This window comes from Polypterus senegalus, chromosome 6 (genome assembly GCF_016835505.1).
Source record: "Polypterus senegalus isolate Bchr_013 chromosome 6, ASM1683550v1, whole genome shotgun sequence".
NCBI classification, from domain to species: domain Eukaryota; kingdom Metazoa; phylum Chordata; class Cladistia; order Polypteriformes; family Polypteridae; genus Polypterus; species Polypterus senegalus.
In genome coordinates this window covers 46,071,057-46,095,183 of record NC_053159.1, presented here as the reverse complement: position 1 = coordinate 46,095,183, position 24,127 = coordinate 46,071,057, and the positions used below count along the sequence as shown (strand labels likewise).

At 35.7% G+C, this 24,127-nt stretch overlaps 1 protein-coding gene across 1 annotated transcript in view; it reads right to left on the bottom strand.

Annotated features, from left to right (window-relative positions):
* mad2l2 (mitotic arrest deficient 2 like 2) overlaps positions 1-24,127 on the bottom strand; it is a 33,996-nt gene that overhangs the window by 1,686 nt on the left and 8,183 nt on the right. The window contains exons 3-8 of the mRNA XM_039755926.1: positions 18,165-18,283; positions 17,971-18,042; positions 15,752-15,852; positions 5,898-5,992; positions 4,291-4,364; positions 325-417 (exon numbers count right to left, since the gene is read on the bottom strand). Of these exons, the coding sequence (XP_039611860.1) occupies positions 325-417; positions 4,291-4,364; positions 5,898-5,992; positions 15,752-15,852; positions 17,971-18,042; positions 18,165-18,283 (554 nt within the window). The remainder of the gene's footprint in view (positions 1-324; positions 418-4,290; positions 4,365-5,897; positions 5,993-15,751; positions 15,853-17,970; positions 18,043-18,164; positions 18,284-24,127) is intronic.

Below are 24,127 nucleotides of genomic sequence, written 5' to 3'. Positions count from 1 at the left end.
TAATCCTTTAAGGACATACAATGATGCAGGGAGACATGTAATTTTTAAAATGCCAACCTTATGTCTTAATTCTTCCTTCTGAATTAATTTTATTATACAATGACAAATGGCAGTTTAGAAAAATGATTTTTAACAAGACTCAAAAACTTCTCTTGTAATGTCATTTTTAAATGCATTAAAAAAAAATTCCATTACACCATATAAAACATTTTACAAAGAAAAAGTGTACTTACTCTGTTTTAGTTAGCCTAGACAAGTCAAAGAACATCAAATAAAAAAACCTCAAGAATTTTCAGAATTGTTTTCTCAAGATATTTCACTTACTTTAACTATATCAGAAGTCATTGTTTTCAAAGGAATAAGCCTGGGCTCTCTCATTTGCACTTCTTGTTCATCTGCCACAATCCAAGGAAAATCCTTCAAGATTAAAAAGGGAAAATTATTCTTAGTAGAGGACAATGAATTTCAACATCTCACTAATAGTAATCTGAAAGAGAACACTATGGGAATTGTGGCCGATGGCCTGGGTTGCAGCGGTGCTCAGGACTCCTGCAGGGCTTCGTGGGAGTTGGAGTTTGGTGCAGCCCTGTTGGGATCCATGGGTGCTGCCATGGGGTGCTACAGCTGCTGCTGAGCCTTGGACAGCAGCTCTTCCACCACACCCGGAAGTGCTGCCAGAATTAGGTCAATGAGCACCTGAAGCACTTCCGGGTGTATAAAAGGAGCCAGCAGCTAATATTCAGGGACCCAGAGTCGGGAGACAAAGCTTGCTGAGGACAGTGGAGAAGAAAGAGAGAAAGAAGAAGCAGCACGTATTGTGTAGTATTGTGCTTTTGAGACTGTGTTGTGTACTTGTGGGAACGGAGAAGACGTTACCCACAAGGGAAAAGAAAAATAAATCATGTGTGCTAGGACCAGTGCCTCCTGCATCTGTGTGTGTTGGGTTATAGCGCTCTCTATCTTCCAGAGAATCAATCAGTAACTCTAAAAAATGTATTAAGAGCAGAAAGGTGGTTCAATGCTCAATACTGCTGCTTCATACGTACGGCATCCGAGTTCAAATTCAGTCTTTGTGCTGCGGTTTTCCTCCCACATTCCCTAAAACATGTTATTAGTTAGATTCTCCACTCAAAATTTGAGTAAGAGTGTGTATGTGTGTGCTCTGTGATGGACTGGAGCCTTGTCCAGGGTGTTTGTACATTACAGAGAATGCTAAGGAGACTAAGGCTCTCTGCAATACAGAATTGGATTAGGCAGGTTTAAAAATATATGGTTGTAAGAAAACATTGTCTCAATTTTGAATTGTAACCCATTCTTACCTGTAATACACTTCATGTTAACTTGACAGATGCTTTGTTTTACAATGATTACGTGCAGATCTGACATACAAAGAAAGAATTTGTTCTCTTTTGTGATGGACACCAAGAGTGAGTTCCAATACAAATATTAAAAATCTACAAGAAACACGTACATACACAAACACACGCAGCAGAGTGGGATGAAAATAGAACTAACTTCTCTAATCAAAAAAGCTCTGCTGTGAATGCTTGTTTTCACCATCAGCTTAAAAAGTTGCATCTGTCCCAATCACTGCTGGTATAATTTTTTAAACCAATTACTCACTCAAAACGGCAGATACGATGTTAAGCTTGAAACTGGACTCTATTAAAAAGACATGTAAACAAACTTGCTGAAAATATAATCAGAAAGTATAGTCACACTGGTAACCTTATTCAATTATTACCATCAAGGAAACATTACAGTATATATACTTGAATGAATATATATATATATATATATATATATATATATATATATATATATATATATATATAATATATATATATATAAAATATATATATATATATATATATATATATATATATAATATATATATATATATATATATATATATATATATATATATATATATATATATATATATATATATAAAATATATATATATATATATATATATATATATATATATATATATATATATATATATATATATATATATATATAATATATATATATATATATATATATATATATATATATAATATATATATATATATATATATATATATATATATATAAATATATATATATATATATATAAAATATATATAATATATATATATATTACACACATACATACATACATACATACATACATACATACACACACACAGTATACAGTATATATAAAAAAAAAAAACACTACAAATTTTCCTTCCTATTATAGATACTATAGTTAATCTGTCTCTTACTGATATCCACACCTCAATCCAATATAAATTATGTTTATTTTATAAAAACTTACTTGACATACAGTATTGCTGGACATGAGTGCAATTCAGCATTATAAAATTTATGTATCTGTGTTTTATGCAATGTATTATTATTCACTATTGACTGTATTTAATGTTGCGATGAGGTTAAGCATTTTATATTATGCTGTTAATTGTATTTACTTTGTTATGTGTATGAAAATTCTTGACTACTATGTTACCTGGCAATAAAGTTCAAGTTGCAGGTGTAGCCGTAGTAACGCTGATTAAAGTCTTCAATAGTACAATTACCTCATGCCCACAGGAGGGCAGAATACAGCCAAATCAGACACACAAATATATCTGAAATACTGTATGTGCAAACAAATAAGTGCTTTACTAATAATGAAACCAATAAGACAATTCAGCCAAGGGGTGGCACCATATGCAAGTTTTGAATCGCATGAGGAACAGGACCAAAAAGATAAACTCTTAAACAGGAGTGAGAAAAGCCATTCAAAGAAGCACAGTGGCTTGAGATTAAGGTATTGAATTAAACCAACAGAAATTTTGAAAAAAAGCCAAAGTTCACTATGCCACTTTATTTTAAATCCAAGAATAGGTAATTATGTTAAAAACTGCAAAGGAAGTCCCATCACAAGACACACCTAAGACACTCTTCTGTACCTTAAAACACCTCCTACCACTATTAAGTTCAGTAGCATCTAAATTAATCATACTGAGATTACTAATATCTAGCTGACAAGATGGTTCCTTACCTGGGTGGGAAACACCAAACAAATAGACAGGCGTCCCAACTGGACATGTGTTTAGAACCTTGCCTGGCCATGATAAAAGAGGAGGGAGGACAGGGAATGAACATCTCTGGGGAGTGTTTATTCCCTCCTGTAGTTAGATGGCAGTGGCCCTCGATATTAGCTAATATTCAGGAACCAGCAGGGAATGCTGGGAGTCTGGCAGTACAGCCCTGCTGGGGTCCGAGGGTGCTGCAAGAGGGCACTGCAGGGAGAGGTAATCCTAGGTCTCATGGAAGGCCTACATAATAGGAAGTGCTTCCAACAGGCAACAGCCCGGGAACAGGAAGTACACCCGGACCATCAATAAAATGGACCACACTCCTTTGTCCAGGCGACTTGGAGCTGGGAGGAGGATAAGCACTGCTCAACTAGAGGAGGGGTGGAGAGAGGAGAGGTGTTTGGAGGATAAATAACTTGTGCTTGGTGCTTTTTTGTGAGGTATTTATATAATAAAAACACCCATTTACTTGAACCAGGGATTGTCTTGGTTTGTTCATGTTGGGGTTCTGTACAGTAACATAAATAGACTGCTCCTATACACAGTTAGTCATATAGTTGAAAATTATATAATGCAGAATTGGTTAAGAGGTTTAGTTGTTGCACTGCAATGGTTTTAACTAATTAAGTAATTATGGAAGAGGTGTGATTATTTGGGGTCATTTACACACACTTCAATTTCTGCAGTATTCAATGGTCTGCTTAAAAAATAAATAAATAAATAAATAAATAAACACATCCAGTGATTGGAAACTTGGGATTTCAAAATATCAGAGGGGTAAGTGGAGAATTTCATAGTGAAATTCAGAATGAACAACAAAGAATAAACAACATTTATACAGATATAATTTGTATCTAAACACAAAATCAAGATAAATACAAGAACCAAAGAGAGGGCCCTGTTGGTCTGAAGATAATATAAGAGGTTCTCTTGAACCTTAAGTGTACTGCTTGGTAATCGGATTCATTTAATAGATATTATACAACAGACCTTTTAATATGGATTTTTTTTTTCTTTCACACTACCTGCAAAACTGCAGTCAGTGCATTATTGGTTTAGTTCTAGCACACATGATAATATAGCACAAAAGCATAAACTTTCTGTCAGAACTTAGACAATATTTAAATGATGTCTGTGACCAGGTTTCTTTAGCCTTGTTCTTTATAAAAAAAAAAAATAATAATAATAAATTATTTCAAACCTTAATGACTTGAATTTTCTCCATGTTTCGAGTGGCAGCTTCCCGTGTATGAACAAGCATGGTGAATGTACAACCTAAAAAATGCAAACAACATTAAAAGGTAATATCATTTACTCATACCTTGTGTGGTTCAATTTCACATTTCATCATCTGATCTAAGAGAAATCTTTCAAATATGATCTAAGATTAAATAATGCACAGCACATGGGACATGAACTATTAATCATTGTTAAAGTCAACTCTATTACTCATTTAGATATTGGTTGAATTAGACAAGGGAAGTATAAAGCACAATAGGTGCTACAATTCTTCTTGAACTAACCCTTACCACTCTTTTCATTAAGTTAAGCAAATTAATTCCTTCAGGTACATATGAGCTCTTGAATGATGGTTTTATTCTTAAATGCAGGATTCTATGTCAAGATTTGACAAAGAGATTTCAAGGTAAAGACAGTCGATCAGTGGATGTTTAATCAGACACAAAATTCTCGCTCACTGCTTTAATCATGTGTTGCATTACTGCATCTGTTTTACCTTAAGCTCACACATTTCCAAAAGAACAAAACAAAAGAAATATCCCAAACAGCAGCCCCTTAAAACTTTTAATCATAGTCAAGTGAAATTCAGAAAATCTGATCAATATCAAATTCTAAATATTAGTATGAAGCAACTTACTTAACTAGTTCTCTGTTTATTTAAGTTGGGCAACTACTACTTTCTTATAGATTGGAATAAAATGAATATTACCAAATTACTCATTTTTTTCACCCTTAAGTATTTTTAATTTCATTAGGCTTATAATAAGCAAGAAAAAAAATATACAGGAGATACACATAGAACCTTTATGTCCCAGAATGTATCTGCCAAAGTACTGAATTTTAACTTAACGTACGAGGGGAGTTCAAATATAAACAGGAATTCATGAGCTATGCTTTATTTATTGAATACAAAGAAAAACAGTGTGGAAGTTGTTTCAATGTTGCCTCCTGTCACTGCAATACACTTGTTTCAGTGCTCAGGAAGCTTCTTAATCCCTGAAGAGTAGAAGTCTTTTCACTGCATGTTGACCCATTCTTGCACAGTGTCAATAACCTCCTCATTTGGCTTGAATTTCATCCCTCCTAAAAATTCTTTAACTAGACCGAACAGATGATAGTCCCTCTCTGAATGACTTGCACTAATCATACACTCTAGACAGAGAGCAAGACACTCATCCCCAAACTGTTTAAGTCTCGAATAAATCTGAGATGGAATGACTCATTTGTCAAAAATTGAATGCGCTGTGCAACACTACTGTGTACCTCGTCCTGAAATGTTGATTAAAACTGACAGGAATAGAGAGCAGCTAGCACTACTAATGACAAGTTTATATATGTGTGCGTTTGACCAATGAATCAGGTCTACTTTGCACTACGTGTAAGATCAGAGCATGAAAATTCCGGTTTATAATTGAACACCCCTTGTACTAAACCATTTTAAATAACAGACTGAACTAATTTATTAACTGTATATTCAATTAGTGTTTTAAATAAGTTCATTTCATTTGACGATAGTAAATGAAACCCTGACAACAAATGAGCAAGAAACTGAACACATTCAACACCTACCAGGAGGATTGTTGTCCAAAATGGCATCACAAACACTAATTTTCAGAATAAATGCCCGCAGGAGCTGCTCTACGTGGGATAATAATGCATCTGAACTAGAAATGAACAAAGCATTTTGTTACATTAAAGAGTACTGCAATTATCAAATATTAACATATGGTTGACTTCCACTCAACCAAATGGTTTATGAAAACTTCACAAACCTTTTACTTTGAATTTTTCAAATCTAATCAGATTTCTTACCGGATAGAAATGAATAAACTTATTCTACTTTTCATATGTATAATTTACAAAGTGGTTGATGCCAGTCTACCATCTATTTAAATATAAAACCTACTGCAGTCATATTTACTATGCAAAATTGTACTAAAATAGTTTATTTTCTCAATAATTACAATTGTAATATTTCTGTTAAGTATACTTGTTTGTGAGACTTTAACTGGTACAGTGTCATTTAACTATGCTAAAATATTACAAGACTAGCCATGTGCGCCCAACTACGTTGCGCTTGTTAAAGTTGTCTGTGAAGGGCTCCCTGTTTAAACGTGGCTGCCAGTCGTGAAGTGGGCCCTTCGTCACACAGCATTATGATTTTTTATATGGGAAACAAAATTACAAAAGAAAACCCTTGGATATTGATTCGATAGGAATGGCCTACTCGGAATCGCTGTCCGAATCGTAATTATGTGATGGTGTAGAAGCATTTCTGCTTCTGTCCGTTCACAGTCCATCTCGTTTTCATGATGCTGTCGTTTCCTCTCACAATCTCTTCTCAACCTTTCTCCCATCTCACAGGTTGCTTTGTGGCAATCCAAAGAGTAAGGCAATATACACGGAGCAATGATTATAAAAGGGGGACACATGGGTATCCAGGCTCTTTAAAGCATAAATAGGGATCACTTCACTGACATACGAGAAAGCCATGGTACAACTGTGAAACGCGCAGCACTCGCCGGCTACAACGTATCAATAATAATTTCCGGAACGTGCCGTTATGTTGTCATTCATTTTTACCCACTGTCTTTCTTTCATTCATGTTACATAGGCACGTACCTTTTATCTTCAGCAATCTCATTCTCTAACCAGGCCTCAGGAGCTAACTAGCGTAACACTGTCCACCACCCCTTTCATTATTCCGGCACATTGTTGACATCTGTGAGTAACAACAACGTACTAAACTGGAAGGTGGTCTACGCATGCGTGGAATTCGTGGACAAACAAAGATCAAGATCTAAATGAAGAACTCTTTAGTTAATTTAAAGCACAACAATTTGTTTAGTTTGAATGTCTGTGTTTTGAAGTGTGACTGGAGTACTACAGTCTTCAGTAGTATAAGCTTGGAGGAGATTCTTAACTCTTTTAGGGCTAATTTTTTTTTTTGTTTCTTATCTCTCAGGGCTGAATATTTTTCCAAAAACTAACATTTTTTAAAAAAGAACACAAAGCAGTTGTGTAACATATCAAATCAACAAAAAATATTTACTTTTGACAAATGTTACTGTCTTGTATGTTTTATGAGCCTGCATACTCTATGATTTCACATACATATCGCATACATTTTACACAGCAAAGTCCTGCAAAGTTTGATCTCGCTCAAAGCAGCCAATTTCAGTCATTGCCACATTGCACTGCTTACAATACGTGTTGCTTTGGTGCCTACTTTTCAATTGTCTGTTGCTGCACTTTCTCACATATATTGTTAGTGTGTACTGTAGAGAGACAAGTCACCCTTTTGCCATTGTGCCATTCCACTGCCACCAAGTTTTCTGCCCGCATGAAAACCGTATTGTCACCTCTTTTCATCTTCTGAAACTTTATGAACTTTATGCATGGCATTATAGCCTGGCTCACCCCATGGGATTTGCTTCTGTTTATTACAGAAGTGAATAAAACTTTGCAGCAGCACAGACCTATCACCATGCTGCATAACCTGTCCAAAGCCACCAGGGGACAAAGCACGTTTGGACCAATGCTCCCTGAAGTTATATCACCAGTTCTGTCCCATCTCTATTTGTAATACCACAGCACGCTTCATCTTGTCTTTTGTTGTGGGTTTACACTTTGAAAAATGAGAATGAGATGCAACCGCAGCCCGTGATTCAAAAAATTTCTCTGCCTACCTTTAATCTCGTCTGACAGTAGCTGACAAGCAGCATCAGGAGAGAGCAGCCTGAAGTACAGCAGCTGGTGATCTGTCGTGTCCAACAGCGAGCCATGCCGTCTTGTGAAGTCCAGCAGCCAGATCGGCTCTCAACGGATCAATGTCTGTGCATTTATCCCACGCGAACCTTGCCATAGATGCATTGGCTGCACGAAGCACTCAACTGGCAGCAGATTCGCTGGCGCGGCATCGGCTGGTGTTTGATCAGCTGATGCCGGCTTCTCACTCTCTTGCTCGATCTCCTGATCACTGTCAATAAAATCCGATTCTGAAAAATCAGAGTCCGACTCCACGATAATGCGCAAAACGTTGTCTGCCGAGTGTTTTCTTTTCTGCACTCACTTCGCTCCCTTGTCACATCTCGATGCCATCTTGCCATTGTTTACATTTCGCAACTCACGCACACGCTAGGATTAGTTGCCGAGTCAACGTGTCTAGCATTCCTCCAAGCACAGAGGGAATGCCTGCGACGTGACAGTGAGATTTGTCACCATTAACAGCTGATTATCGCCCTCTATCCCTGGATGTCGACTTTAGTCGGCATTCACCCTAAAAGAGTTAATGCAATGCCTATGTTTTAGCTGTCTCTCTACTGCCATCTAGTGCTTCTTCTTCTAATTCATTCGCAGACAAACAAAGATCAAGATCTAAATGACGATTATACAGTGGTGTGAAAAACTATTTGCCCCCTTCCTGATTTCTTATTCTTTTGCATGTTTGTCACACAAAATGTTTCTGATCATCAAACACATTTAACCATTAGTCAAATATAACACAAGTAAACACAAAATGCAGCTTTTAAATGATGGTTTTTATTATTTAGGGAGAAAAAAAATATCCAAACCTACATGGCCCTGTGTGAAAAAGTAACTGGCTGTGTGTATACTTTCCGGATGCACTATATATATATATATATATATATATATATATATATACACACACACACACACACAGGGTGGGCCATTTATATGGATACACCTTAATAAAATGGGAATGGTTGGTGATATTAACTTCCTGTTTGTGGCACATTAGTATATGTGAGGGGGGAAACTTTTCAAGATGGGTGGTGACCATGGTGGCCATTTTGGATCCAACTTTAGTTTTTTCAATAGGAAGAGGGTCATGTATTTTATATTATATATATATATATATATATATATATATATATATATATATATATATATATATTATATTGTTAAATTAGTTTTTCCCCCTGCGGTGGGTTGGCACCCTGCCCAGAATTGGTTCCTGCCTTGTGCCCTGTGTTGGCTGGGATTGGCTCCAGCAGACCCCCGCGACCCTGTATTCGGATTCAGCGGGTTAGAAAATGGATGCATAAAGCAAAACTCAATACCCCAATATTACAAAGTGAAAATAGAATTTTAGAAATGTTTGAATGATTTATTCAAAATAAAAAAATAAATATCACACAAAAGTGTTCAGACCATTTACTCAGTACATAGTTGAAGCACCTTTGGCAGCAATTCTAGCCTGGAATCTTCTCTGGTTTGACAGGACAAGCCTTGCACATTTATATTTGGGGATTTTCCAACAATTTTCTCTGCAGATCCTTTCAAGCTCAAATGTATCAAAATAATGAAAGTATCGGTTTAAAATAGATTTCAATACTCATTTTTCATGGTATCGCTTTGATAGTCTACATCACAAATACACTTTTTAGTTCACCATGGCTTGGGTTGTAGCCTCGTTTCTATTATTTCAAAGGTGTTAAGATAGCAAATTCAGCAGCATCAGACCACTAGCATGCTTAACTAACAAACAGAACAGCTGGAGTAGCACCTGGAAATACTTCGGCTTTGTAGTGGACAGAGATTTAAAACCCACAAGCAAGTCAATACACAAAATTGAGAAGTATCTTACTTCAAGGGTCTTCAATTATTTTTTACCCGCATGTCATTTTTAGCAACACTCTTTAGTACTACAGTGGTCCACTGCACCCGATTTGTAAACCCTCATTGCAAATTCTGCTGTGGTAGAGTGCTACTCTGTTACAAAAGGCCACCTCAACTCTTATTTTAAGCTTGGCTGTTGGAATGATTAGCAGACCTCCTTTTGAAGATCTAAGGTTACGACTTGGAGTGTAGGGGGACAGGCATTCCAAAATATAGCACGAAGCAAGATTATTTAAGCCTTTATAAACCATCAGTAGTATTTTAAAATCAATTCTGAATGACATGGGTTACCAATGTAAACACTAAAACTGGCGAGATGTGTTCAAATTTTTTTTTTCTAGTTAAGATTCTGGCTGCTGCATTCTACATGAATTACAATGGATTAATGTCTTTCTTGGGTAGTCCTGTTAGGAATGCATTACAGTAATCTAGTGGACTAAAAACAAAAGCGTGAATTAACTTTTCAGCATCGTGTAATGTTATAAGTGATCTAACTTTGCTATATTCCTTAAATGAAAAAAAATAAAGTCCTCGTAATCTGGGTAATATGCAAGTTAAAGTTTAGGTCAAAGACTATCACTAAATTCTTTATCTCCGCCTTGATTTTTAAACCTAACGGATCAAGTTTATTTCTAATACTCTCGCTATATTCATGTTTTGTCAATCACTAAGATTTCTGTTTTTTCATGGTAAATTATTTTTGCATGTTTAAAAATTTATAATTTTCATAAATATTGCTGAAAAAATATTGCAATACTTAAACAATTAACATTTAATGTTGTAACATTTAATTGTACTACGTTAGTAAAAGCATTTGTTTTTATCAATGTAAATTTTAAAAAAAGTTGACCGGACTTTAACTTCTTTAAATTTAAACTTTTTACTGTTTACACAACCTCCCCTACCTTTTACAAAAGATTGCACTACTAAAATGTGTAATGTTTGTTTTCATCAGTGTGAAGATTCTGATGAATATAGAAATGCAATTATATATTTTTTAATTGAATTATATAAGAATTACATGGGAATCAAAATTGGTATTGAATTTCAATACTTTTCTTAGTATTGTATTTAAATTTTGCTACTGTGACAATAATGGAGACCAATAGTTGACAACTATTTTTAAGTCTCCCCTTTGGGCCACTCAAGGAAATTCACAGACTTGCCTCTAAGTCACTTTCGTGTTGTCACTGCTTTGTGCTTGGGGTCATTGTCTTGTTGGAAGGTGAACCTTTGGCTTTGTTTGGCCTACATGGAGTTCTGTTATACCTGCCTCGCACTCTCCACCTTGCATTTTTTATTTTAACTTACACTACTTTTTTTTTTATTATTGCTCTTTAATTAATATTATTTTTATCAGTATGCTGCTGCTGGAATATGTGAATTTCCTCTTGGGGATTAGTATCTATCTAACACTGCAATAAAAAGTGCACCAGCTCACTTACGGTAATACCTCAGGTTAATATCATGCAAACTTAAAACTCTGTGCTGACAGTGTGTTTAATGCAAAGGTGGTTGAGGGGCCATGTAAATTACACCACTAACTGAGAGAGTGGACAGATCAACGAAGAGGGGACATTGTCCTGGACAGGAAAAAAAGATGTGATCATGTTGTGAAATGGAATAGATAGTTCAGTGAAGCTCAAGGAAGATGCAAAGTTGCTCAACGATTAGCAAGCATGTTTTTTTTTTTCTTGTTTTTTGCAGCAAACTCCCTGTAGTGTAAACAAAGTATTTCAAGGCTTGCTTTACAAGAGACCCGAGAGATGATTAGCATTAAAGAAAGTGGAGTAATAAACTGAGAAAAATGAATCGGAGAAGTCTTCCTGTGCAATTAGACAAACAGCAAGAAAAGCTACTTTAATTGACTTTAGGCCTTTTTATTTTGTCCTTTAAATTAAAACAGACACTATTTCAGTTTGGACAGCAAGCTCATTTTAAATGCAGCAGCTAGAGCTGGGCAATAAAACAAAAAAGATAATTATCGCAAAATAACTTTTCCTTGATAGAAATATAAGATGTGGTCGTCAGAAAGTCGATACAACTCAATCCATCCATGTTTTGACAAGACAACGTGAAAAGCCAATGATAATGAGAATAGCCCAAGCCAATCATGTGGCTGGAATACAGTTACAACCACATCAAGTTAGGTTCTCACACACAGTACTGAGAGTAGCAGCTGACAGCAGTACATGTGGTAATGTTTGGGCTACAGCAGCCATTGACTATGTAGTTAACTTGTGCTTGTAAAATGCACTCACAATGTTATGTGCGCTTACAAAATACGCATTTCAAACTTTCCAATTTTGGCAGCTGTGTCAGCCAGGTAATGCTCAAGTTAAATACAGCCCTCACCATCGTGTCAAAAAGCCCTATATCCTTGCAAACAAAATACACACATTTATCCTGTACTTTGCTATTTGTGTTGGTTGTTACTTTTGACAGGTTTGGCATGAATGTCAGTTAAGTTTGACCCTTCACTACTGCACACATGTGGCACTTTAAAACTGAGGTGCCCGACTTGTGTCCACTGTACGTGAGAAAATTTTTCACAGCCAAAAAACGGCAATTGGTTGCCATCGATAACAACTGAAAATGACTGCAAATGTCAGACTTCCCTTTACTGACTTGTAGCTTTGTTTCCCCAACAACTTAAAACAGTTTGAATCTACACAATGAATTGTATATGTGTGTTATGAGAATGGCTGTACTCTCCTTTTATAATGCTGTCCACTGCAGATGTAAGGCTGTCTCCGGGTTCTGCAATCTTGAGAAGGCTGTGAGCGAGAAAGTATATACATGTGTCCTAACTGCTTAGGCAAATGAATTATATATAGAATGAATGTACGGTCCATTCTAAATTTAATTTTAAATTCCCAGACTCTAGTTCCCGACAGACCGCAATGTGTTGACTGCCTGCTATATTGAAAATCTGTCCTGCGTTGTAAGCTATTACATTGGGTCCTACAAATCCTGCCATGCAGACTTCTACCTTGGAAGCATAAGCAGACCACAATTGAGCGAATATGTCAATTTTGTTTATGTTCTTCTTCATTTACATTAGAAAGCTGCTTTTATTGCAATGTACAGAGGAAATCTACAGTACAGGCCAAAAGTTTGGACACACCTCCTCATTCAATGTGTTTTCTTTATTTTCATGACCATTTACATTGGTAGATTCTCACTGAAGGCATCAAAACTATGAATGAACACATGTGGAGTAATGTACTTAACAAAAAAAGGTGAAATAACTGAAAACATGTTTTATATTCTTGTTTCTTCAAAATAGCCACCCTTTGCTCTGATTACTGCTTTGCACACTCTTGGCATTCTCTTGATGAGCTTCAACAGGTAGTCACCTGAAATGGTTTTCACTTCACAGGTGTGCCCTATCAGGGTTATTTAGTGGAATTTCTTGCTTTATCAATGGGGTTGGGACCAGCAGTTGTGTTGTGCAGAAGTCCGGTTACTTGGACGATCATTTATTTTTCAACAGGACAATGACCCCAAACACACCTCCAGGCTGTGTAAGGGCTATTTGACCAAGAAGGAGAGTGATGGAGTGCTGTAAATGGTCATGAAAATACAGAAAACACATTGAATGAGGAGGTGTGTCCAAACTTTTGGCCTGTACTGTATACAAGATGTTTTTTTTTTTCTATTTGTAGCTTTGTTTCCCCAACAACTTAAAACAGTTTGAATCTACACAAAGAAGTTTTTTTTTTTCCTGAGATTTTACTTTGCATTAATACCTAGTATATCTACTTGGATCTGACCAAAAAATCACTTAATGTTCTCCTGTAAAACTTGAAAGCTATAAGATTTTAGTTATAGATTTAAGAATTTAGAATTAGGATTTTATTTGCAGTTGACCAACAAATTTAGTGTATTCTCTTGTAAAACTTCAAAGCTTTTGACTGGTCAGAACCGAGATATTTTTATTTTGTATTACCCATTAATTTGAAAATGACCAAAGAATTTAGTTGTGTATTTTGTTTTCATTCTCCTGTAACACTTGATGATTTTAACTGGTCAGAATTAAGATTTTCAAAATTATATATACCCATTTTATTTATTTGAAATACCGTTGTATAATTCTCTACAGTACATCTGTCATGTTCAACTTCTGCCAGAAAATAAATATTTAAACCAAGATTAACTTTATGTAATCTTCACATCTGACTTAGGGGTAAAAAGGAATCTTTAAGCTTGACAGAAATAGTGATTTGATTTATATTATGTCAGAGGTGACTGAGGTGGTGACCCGGCCGAGACGCCCAGGAACACCAGAAGAGGGCTTACGTCCTCTCCAGATTACATGGAGCACATCCGGGTGCGTATATAAAGGGGCCGCCTCCCTTCATATGATGGCTGGAGTCGGGAGGAGAAGACAAGGTCTTAGGCGGCCTGAAGAAGAGATAGGCATTGTAGTGGCCAAGACTTTGGGGACTTTGGGGTTGTGTGAGCACCTTGTACATAATGGTCTGTGTCAATAAACTTGTGTTGGGTGACATTAGCGTGTCCAGCTGACTGTGTCCGGGCCGGCTTCCACAATTGATATATATCAATATCGACTGATATGTTAAAAAAAAAAAAAAGTGTGCTATGTCTTCCATGTCGCTCAGCCACAGCAACAACAACAACATTTATTTATATAGCACATTTTCATACAAATAATGTAGCTCAAAGTGCTTTACATGATGAAGAAAAGAGAAATAAAAGACAAAGTAAGAATTAAAATAAGACAATACTAATTAACATAAGAGTAAGATCCGATGGCCAGGGAAGACAGAAAAAACAACAACAAAAAAAACTCCAGACGGCTGGAGAGAAAAAATAAAATATGCAGGGGTTCCAGGCCACGAGACCGCCCAGCCCCCTCTTATATTTACAGCAGCTTATATTTTTGAATGTAAAAAGAAAAGATAAAAAATTAATTTGAAATTGCTGCTTGGTAAATAATAGGCTTGATAGCTTAACAGAAAAAAAGTGTGTTTCTTATAAACTTGTTAAGAAGACACAAAACTAAAATGCTTGATAACTTATGAACATTTGATACATCTGCGGCTTTATCTTAAAGATTTGTACTGTGTTCATTACTGTTGGCGTGTGTCATACAGTATAAATTTTGGTTTGAAACTACTGTAATTTTTAAAACAGTAATCCATATTTATAATTACACCTCTATAATTATGAATGTCTACCCAATACACTGGAGGAGGGAAAAAAAAAAGTATACTTTAATAGGAAAAAAGCTGTAGTGTAATTAATGATTAAAAATGATTCAAAATTTACATGTAGTGTTTAATTGCCAATATCAATTGTATTGTGTAAAGTGATTGTATGTATGTACGTACAGTATATCATTTTGTTGTTAGAGAAATGGTAACAATTTTAATAAGCCTTATTTCAGATAGGTACATTACAGAGAGAAAAAAACAATATTACAGCTTTTTATTATGGATAGATATTTTTGTATATATTTTATTGGTATGTATTTTTAAAAAAAAATATTTATTTTAGCATTTTTGGTCACTGAACAATAAGCCTACAGGATTTCACTTCAACAAACAAATGAAAAATTAACACCTGTAGTATATACTGGTATATATGTCTAATTATGCAGGAGCATAGTGTAAAAAGTTTCTTAAAGGGATAAAAGAAAAATATGAACTGGACAATCAATTAGCATGAAATCAGTGATCAGTATTGGCCTTAATAAACCTGATCAGTGCATCCTTAGTTAGAAATAGTTTCATTAGTTTATTTCAAAATCTCACCTTACAGAAAGCAAAGGTGGCTGGGAAATTTCAAATACAAATCTTTCCACAGGGTGGTGTTCTTTGTCCATAATTACGACAACAACTTTTTCGGCATCATTCTGGAAATAATTATAAAACAATAAACTTACTTAGCTTTCATTATTTTAGCTTATAAATATGCTTTATTTGACATTTGACATATTCTGCAGACAGACAATACTAAAAGGAAAAGCAACCTGAAAATGAATTGTATATGTGTGTTATGTTACAAATCCTGCCATGCAGACTTCTACCTTGGAAGCATAAGCAGACCACAATTGAGCGAATATGTCAATTTTGTACATGTTCTTCTTCATTTACATTAGAAAGCTGCTTGTATTGCAATGTACAGAGGAAATATATACAAGATGTTTTTTTTTTCTATTTATTTGTAGCTTTGTTTCCCCAACAACTTAAAACAGTTTGAATCTACACAATGAATTGTATATGTGTGTTATGAGAATGGCTGTAAGACTCTGGACTGGAAGGCCCTCTGTCATTAGAGAAGGGCAGTGGGTAACCACTTTTCCCTTTTTACCCTTCACAGAAAGGATGATTTCAGGGAAAATGCATAATGTCATGTTTTCCCCCTTCTGCCACATATGCTATTTAAACAAGGAAGAACCTGGAAGTCTGCATTCACCACTGAACCCAGAAACAAATTGTGATGAACTTTGTACCTCAGAAGCACCTTAAGACCAGTTATACAGTTGAACCATGTCTGCCCTAATCTAACCTATCTATTGCTTTTTCTTTTGTTGAGAATGGTTAGTAAACAGAGCCAAAGTTTCAACCCCATATCTTCAAACTGTTTAACTATTCTTCCAATAATTATATAAATAAAATTGTGTTCTTGATTACTGCTTTATGTAAAAGCAGCTTTATGGATTTTTAAAACATTTTATGGGGCATTCATATGAAATGAGAACTTGCAGCCCAGGCTACAAATTAGAACATGCAGTGCCCTCCATAAAGACTAAGACAAAGACACATTTTTCCTTGATTTACCCTCTGTTCCACAGTTTAAAATTACAAATCAAGAAATTCAGACTTGATTAAAGTGCACACTGCAGACTTTTATTTAAGGGTATTTGTATACATTTCAGTCACGACATGTAGAAATGACAACACTTTTTCTACATGGTCCCCCCATTTTAGGACACTATAATGACTGGAACATAGCAATAGCAGGAATACTAAAGTAGTCATACTTAGTACTTGGTCCATATCCCTTGCATGCAAGGACTTCTTGAAGTCTGCGATTCATAGATATCACCAGGTGCCGAGTACCTTCTCTGGTGATGCTCTGTCAAGCTTCTAATGCAACTTGTACCTATAAAATTTTCTCTTTAGCACATGGAAGACAATTGGATTTAAAATCGGGTAACTGGCTTCGCCATTCAAGAATTTTCCATTTTTTAAGAAAAGAAAAAAAAAAAAAGTGTCTTTGTCCAAAACATTATGGATAGTACTATAGGTGATGTTTGGAGACAATAAAAGCATGTACCAAGGGCACCCTGATATGTACAATACTGCAACAAAGTCAGAAGATGAACTGTGTGAATGTTCTATATTAACCCCAATCAATCAACAAGCAGGCAGCAGCAACAAATATTGTCTTCTTTGATCAACTTCATGCTTAGTAATTCCACTAACGATGAGTGAGCAACACATATAAAACCAGGAGGATGTGGTGCAGTATCCCATCAAATTTTTAAAACTGTCACTATTACTGAACTTCTTTGTGCATAAATTTACTCTAAACATTACAACAAGAAAAGTCCTACTAAAAAAAGGTCTTCCAAAACTGTAATGGGATCAGAGTTCAAAATAACACCCATAAACCAAAATCTGATTGAAGAGACAAATATAATAGGATACACTCAATGGAAATCTTTATTCACCCCAACCCGAATTCCCTTAATACCACCGAATCATTCATATCAGTTCAAATCCCACCAACTACCCATCAGTATTTGCTTTGTAATTGCAACTCAGCCATTTATATTGCACTTGCACACATACCAACACACCGAGGCCTGAGACTTGTGCAGAGAATTTTTACTTTAGGCAACTGTCTTCTTGAATGGGGAAAGACATCATTCAACCTATCCTTTCAAACTAGGTTACTACATGATTTACCTCCTTGTTAAATATGCAGTTCTGAAAAAGGCTGAAAACATTAATTCCTACTTTACCTTTTCAATTAGAGGTTTGATACAATGCAGAGTATCTTGTATGTACTGGTTTAGTTCTGGGTGACAAGACATCTATGAAATAAACAAAAAAAAAAAAAAAATACAAATTCACTTATACCAACTTAAACAAAAATTGAAACATTAATATATTTTGCTTATGATCAAAATATTCGCAAACATAATGTGTTACTCACTTGTACTGGCACATTGTATTTCTTTCGTTTTTGAAAGATTCCAGTTGGATAGACTTCACGGACATAAAGGATAAGGTGTATAGCCACTTCCAGAAACTCGCACAGAATATCTGCAACAACTAATTTAAGAAAGCATTGATGATCACTAATAAAATTTAGTCTGAATCCAAACTTAGTACTTTTAGCTCAGGAACATTGAACATTTTCCTTTAGAAAAAAGTATCAATAGAACATTAAAAAAAATGTATTTCCATTAAAACTGCTTTGATAGTGAATATACAGGTTAGAATTCAGCTAATAAGCAAACTTATCACTAGCACTGCCATCCATCCTCTGTTTTCTATACACAGATTTATTTAAACAGTCTGGGTAATAAGGCACTTGAGACTGCATCATGCAAATTCTACTCTGTAATTACTTATAAAAAGTAATTGTAAAGAAAATAGAGATGCAGCTATCAATTATTTAAGCAATCAGGTATTCTACTGATTATTTATTCCATTGACTAATCAAGTATTCAATTAAGAAATATTTCTGCTTTATTAATGAACAACAGTAAAAGTACAAAAGACAAAATGAACAGCTTAATAGTTTTGTTTTTTACATCGATTACTTTTATAAATTGAGTTATTTGAGTTTCTCAAGGAATCATTTAAGCCCTAGAAGAGAGGTACAGGAGTGTTTGGGTTACAATTTAACAATGTTGGGATCTCCAGATACACAACTTTTACTCCAACAGTCCAAAGAGGTGTATTAATTTTACTGCCAATTTGAAATTGGTCCCATGTGTGTCAGTGTGGTTGGATGTGTGACCTGCAGTTGACTAGCTCCCTGTGCAGAACCGACTCCTCCTGGCCTTGTGTTCACTGCTACCAGTAAAACGTTTCCTACACCAGAGCAGTATTAAGGGGGTAAATAAAATAATTCAACCCATTTTACTCATTTTTCTAATATTCCTTGTTACATGATCTATGTTGGCCTATTATTAAGTAACCCCTAATTGGTTTATTTTGTTTCTTTAAATAACCTAAGGTGTAGATTTTGTGGGGCAGTGTTCTCTATTTAAAACTGCTAGGAAATGCATTGCTTGTAATGTGCTTACTTTAATGTTCTTTCAAGATGAGAAGTGAAAGTATAAAATGAAGAATCACACAGTGCCAAGTATATTAAAGCATGAACTTCATGGGTGTATGCACCTGATCAGTAGTAAGGAGTTCTGTGAAATCAGGGACAGGCACATGGCTAATAATTCATGCAAATTAGCTATGCCAGAATGCACTGCAGAGTTCAGCCAGAGTTCCGAGTTATATATCCAGCAGCAGTACTCATGATATTCTCATAATGGTCAGCTAATGTACCCCTCAAATGAAAATACTGCAAGTTTCGGTTTTTTTTTTTCCCCTAAATGAATACTAGTGGACATCTGGCTGAAGTAGTAGTTGGACTGTGACATGACACATATACAAACTAGAGCAGCAAGGATCTAAAGGCCAATTTATACTAGGGCACAGGCAGATGCAGTTGAGTTCACAGGCAGAGGATGCATATCCTGGCGTGTTTATAGTTGAAGTGCTTGGTGTGTCACACTGCAGGTTTTTTCTTCATCTTTATATATCACTTTTCAAATCTAAACTTAAAACTCATTTGTTTAAGACTGCTTTTTCTCATTGATTTCAATTGCTCTGTCTGATTTTAACTTTTGTATTTTACTTTTGTTTATAATCTGTGTTTTATCTATTGTTCGGTGCCCTTGAGTGTTTAGAAAGGTGCCTACAAATAAATAAAATTTATTATTAATACATCAGTCTCTCAGATATTTCCATTTCTATCTGCATAAACTTTAATTTTTGTCCAGGGTCTAGGCGATTTCTCACCATGAATTTGTGCACATTTTTCTATCTCTGTGTTCTTTGAATGTTGGATTGTATAGATGTGGGTGCTGATGAATCAGTTCACATAATGGTTTCTCAGATTAGCCCGTTTTCTTATATAGTGCACATGCAGTCAATATGCACAGGCCCACACAAAGCCAATGCAGCGTATCTGCACTGAAGCACTTTTTCATCATCATTTCATCAGTTTATATCAACTACCTGTTGTCACTTCTCAGAGAACTGGCCGACAGGTCAGGAATATTTTAGCCAAGCTTCACTCTATTAATTTATTAACTGACCAGTGAGGAGATGCATCCATTTTTCATATGGCGTGAGTGCACATACATAAAACATGTTTTTGCCAACATAAAAACAAATTTAATTTACATCACTGTCCAGTTCTCCAAGGAATTGATTTAACTCATGTTGCAACAACAGCATCTAGTAAGAATGAAGCTGCTTTTGTTAACCGTGAGCAGTGACATTCTATTAATGCACAAGTCATCTGTGATGCCAAGAAGAAACCGACAAACATTGTGGCTTAGTGGCACGTGTCAACGCAAGATTCACTTATTTTGAGGCAAAGTAGCCTTGGCAGACAACATGGTTTTGTATGTGGTGGTTAGTCTATTGGTAAAATAACTGGCTGAACACTCATCTTTTCATATGGCCAGTACTATTCATTGTAACAGAAATCATGTCATTACACGTGCAAGTTAAGAGTAGCTACCTGCTCAAACGCTGCCACCTTATGCCTTTCTTTGACACTCAGAATGCAGAGGAGAGGCCCTAGAATAACATGCAAGATATTCTACTCTCAGTTGTGGGGTACAGCCCGATACTCGTGAATGAAGGTGTCTCGATCAGGAGGGAGGCTACTCTACTACCCAATCAAACTCTTTAGTATCATGACTGCATACGGTTGATTAGCATGCTCCATATATCAATGTTTCAGCATGGTATTTGGTGCATGTTCACATACGCTCATATACAAAGTGACTGTGATTTATAAAGCGTCGATTCCATAAAACTGTGTATACATCAGTTGTTGTAAATCTGATTTTGTCTTTGGTATATGCATACTTTCACTCTCTAACCCATGCAAAGTGTTACAAATGAAGCCCCTGGAAATTCCAGGAAATGTTCAGCAAACTGTGTAACCAGTAAGCCCAGCATATTCGCTGTGAAAAATGCTTTGGCAAATTTTGCTGGACAACACTACTGATCAGCAAAGATGGAACACAGAACCAAACCAGATATCCCAAATTGCAAATTAAAAAGGATTTACAATAATTACATGTGTCTTAAAATTGATAATGTAAAATATGCAGTAGGCTGGTAATTAATTGTTGCTTTTTCTCTTCTGTGTTAATGCATAATTATCATTTACATTCACTAAATATGGCATAAAAATAACCCATATGAAGATTTTACTTTTCAAACTTACAAGAATGAGCTAAGCAGTTTACAATTCAAATTTGAAACTGTAGTTTAAATGGAATATCAATCAATAAGCAAGGATACCAGAATAAACAAACAGCCATTAGAAAACCTAGACCTTTTCACTTTGTTTAAACAATCTCCATAAAACCTTTAAAATCTGGACTCTAAATCCAATTTGAAGTAGGCTTGTGTATATTTTTAAATGACTGCTATAGATGGACTTTAAATTCTGCATCATTACTGGCTAAAATTCTTTAAAGAGAGCATTATAATAATATTGATTTTATACTGTTTGATTGGATGAAGTTATAGTGTTAAGAGCACCTGGTGTGGGCGAGTGTCATATTCCCACAAAGTAGCCGAGACGTCTTCAAAAGGAAAGCAGCACAGCAAGCAGGCACCTGCTTTGGTGATTGGCACAGGTATAGATTAACTGTTTAGCCTCCTTATGCTGAGCTAGTAAGTCTCTTTGCTTAACGCAGCAGTCCATGCACAGACAAGGCTGTACACAAGTGGTGCTGTAAAGCAGCTATAATAAAGCAAAATTCCACAACAATACATGCAGTTTCTTATATTCAAATTTGAACACTTACATGACTTCAAGTAGCTGCAGAGTGGTAGCTACTCCCTGAAATTTAAAATCCTAAATTTGTTTACTGCTCACACAACCACTGAAAGAACACCACAGATTTACTCCTTAACTAATCATAGTCATTTTTAGAAGGCTCTGCTTTTCTCAATTTGTCTACTACCTTTTACTTTCGAAAAGAAGATGCCAAGTGCATATTACAACAGACTGCAATTGTAAACCACAATGTGCTTTAGTTTTTAATAACAGTTTAATAGGGCACAATGGCTTTTGGAACATAACATACTGAACCAATAAACAACAGCAGGAAGAACATGGAAAGTAATATAATAGAATATAAAGTAAGAGTTCGGCACTAATTAATGACTGAGATATTTCTACTAACAAATTTTTAAGAACTGCAGGGGCTATAGTGGCATTCACAAGACAGAAACCGGGCCTGGATCGGACAAAGGCCCTCTTTAGAGTGTATGCACAAATATACACCAACACTCACTCATGCAGGTCATTTGAAAATACACATCTCTGGATTTATCTCTGGTAAATCTATAATAGCCGGACCAAAGCAGAGACAGACATGGAAAGCAGTGACCAGACTAACATCCTAAACCAAACTTCTGGAGTTGTAATGTGCTACCTGTTTAGTTAAAACAACACACACATTGAACAAACAATATAAAACATTTTTATTTTAGTTTATTCAGGCTTTGGTGAAAATATTTAAACAGTGCACGTAAATTGCTCAGTCTCACATTTTTCCCCCATATACAGTTTGCAGTCAGAAATGTTTAACCGGCCCCACACCCACCACAAAGGATTGTAAGAATTTACCAATGAAAGTTTTTTTTCAAAGAGCTAGATTTTGCTTTGGATGACTTGTATATCAGTTGAGTTATACATAAAAATCAAAGAAAATGTATGATGTGGTATTCGTGAGTAACAGTATATTTTATTAATATAGCCATGTCACAAATATTCAACCCCTAAATAATTAATATTGCCGTTTTTAAAATCTTCTGGTAGTTATGGCCTAAAGTGGAGCTAAAACATAAATAAGCCTTTGGGAATTCAATAATAGGCTTCAACTGTGATGCATACATAAACCTCACCCATGAAAGTGTTGAAGGCGAGCTGCAATCATGGGTAAGACTAAGGAGATTTCTACTACAAAAGCTGAGAGAGGAAATTATTTCACTGCACCTGAAGAATATCGGGTATAAGAAGATCTCCCAAAAATTGAACAATCCAAGAGGCACCATTGGAAGCATTATAATGAAGTTAACATATAGCACATCTGCAAATCTGCCTGGACAAGGGAGAAAGCCCAAAACTGCATCAAGAACCCTTAACAATTTAGTCAAGACAACTAAAAAAAACCCCTGTGTTACTGCAAAACACTTACAGGATGACCTGAAGGAGGCCAGGGCAACTGCTTTGGTGGCAAGTATAAGATGAGTGCTGAATAAACAAGGACTTCATGGTCACACTCCAAGATGCAATCCACTCCTGACCACAAAGAACATCAAAGGGCGACTAGAATATACCAGGAGAAATTTAGATAGGCCTGCAGAGTTTTGGGAAATAGTTCTATGGACTGATGAAACTAAATTGGAATTGTTTGGACACTGGACCAGCAGTATGTCTGGCTTAAGAAAGACCAGGCTTATGACCAAGAGAATACCATGCCCACAGACAAGCAATGGAGGCGAGTCTTTGATGATGTGGGGATGTTTTTCTGTTGTAGGAACTGTCAATCTTGACAGTGTTCCTGGCATCATGGATTCCCAGAAATACCTGGCCATTTTAAAAAGGAACATGAAGCCTTCTGTTCAGAAACTGAATCTTGGTAATCACTGGACTTTCCAGCAAGACATTGATCCCAAGCACACCTCCAAGTTAACCAAAGCATGGTTGAGAAATAGATCGTGGAATATCCTGGAATGGCATTCTCAGTTTTCAGATTTAAATCCCTTTGAAAATCTTTGGATTTAAAGTAAGCAGTTACAGCGCAGAAGGCATCAAACATCAATGAGCTGGAGGATTGTGCATGTGAAGAA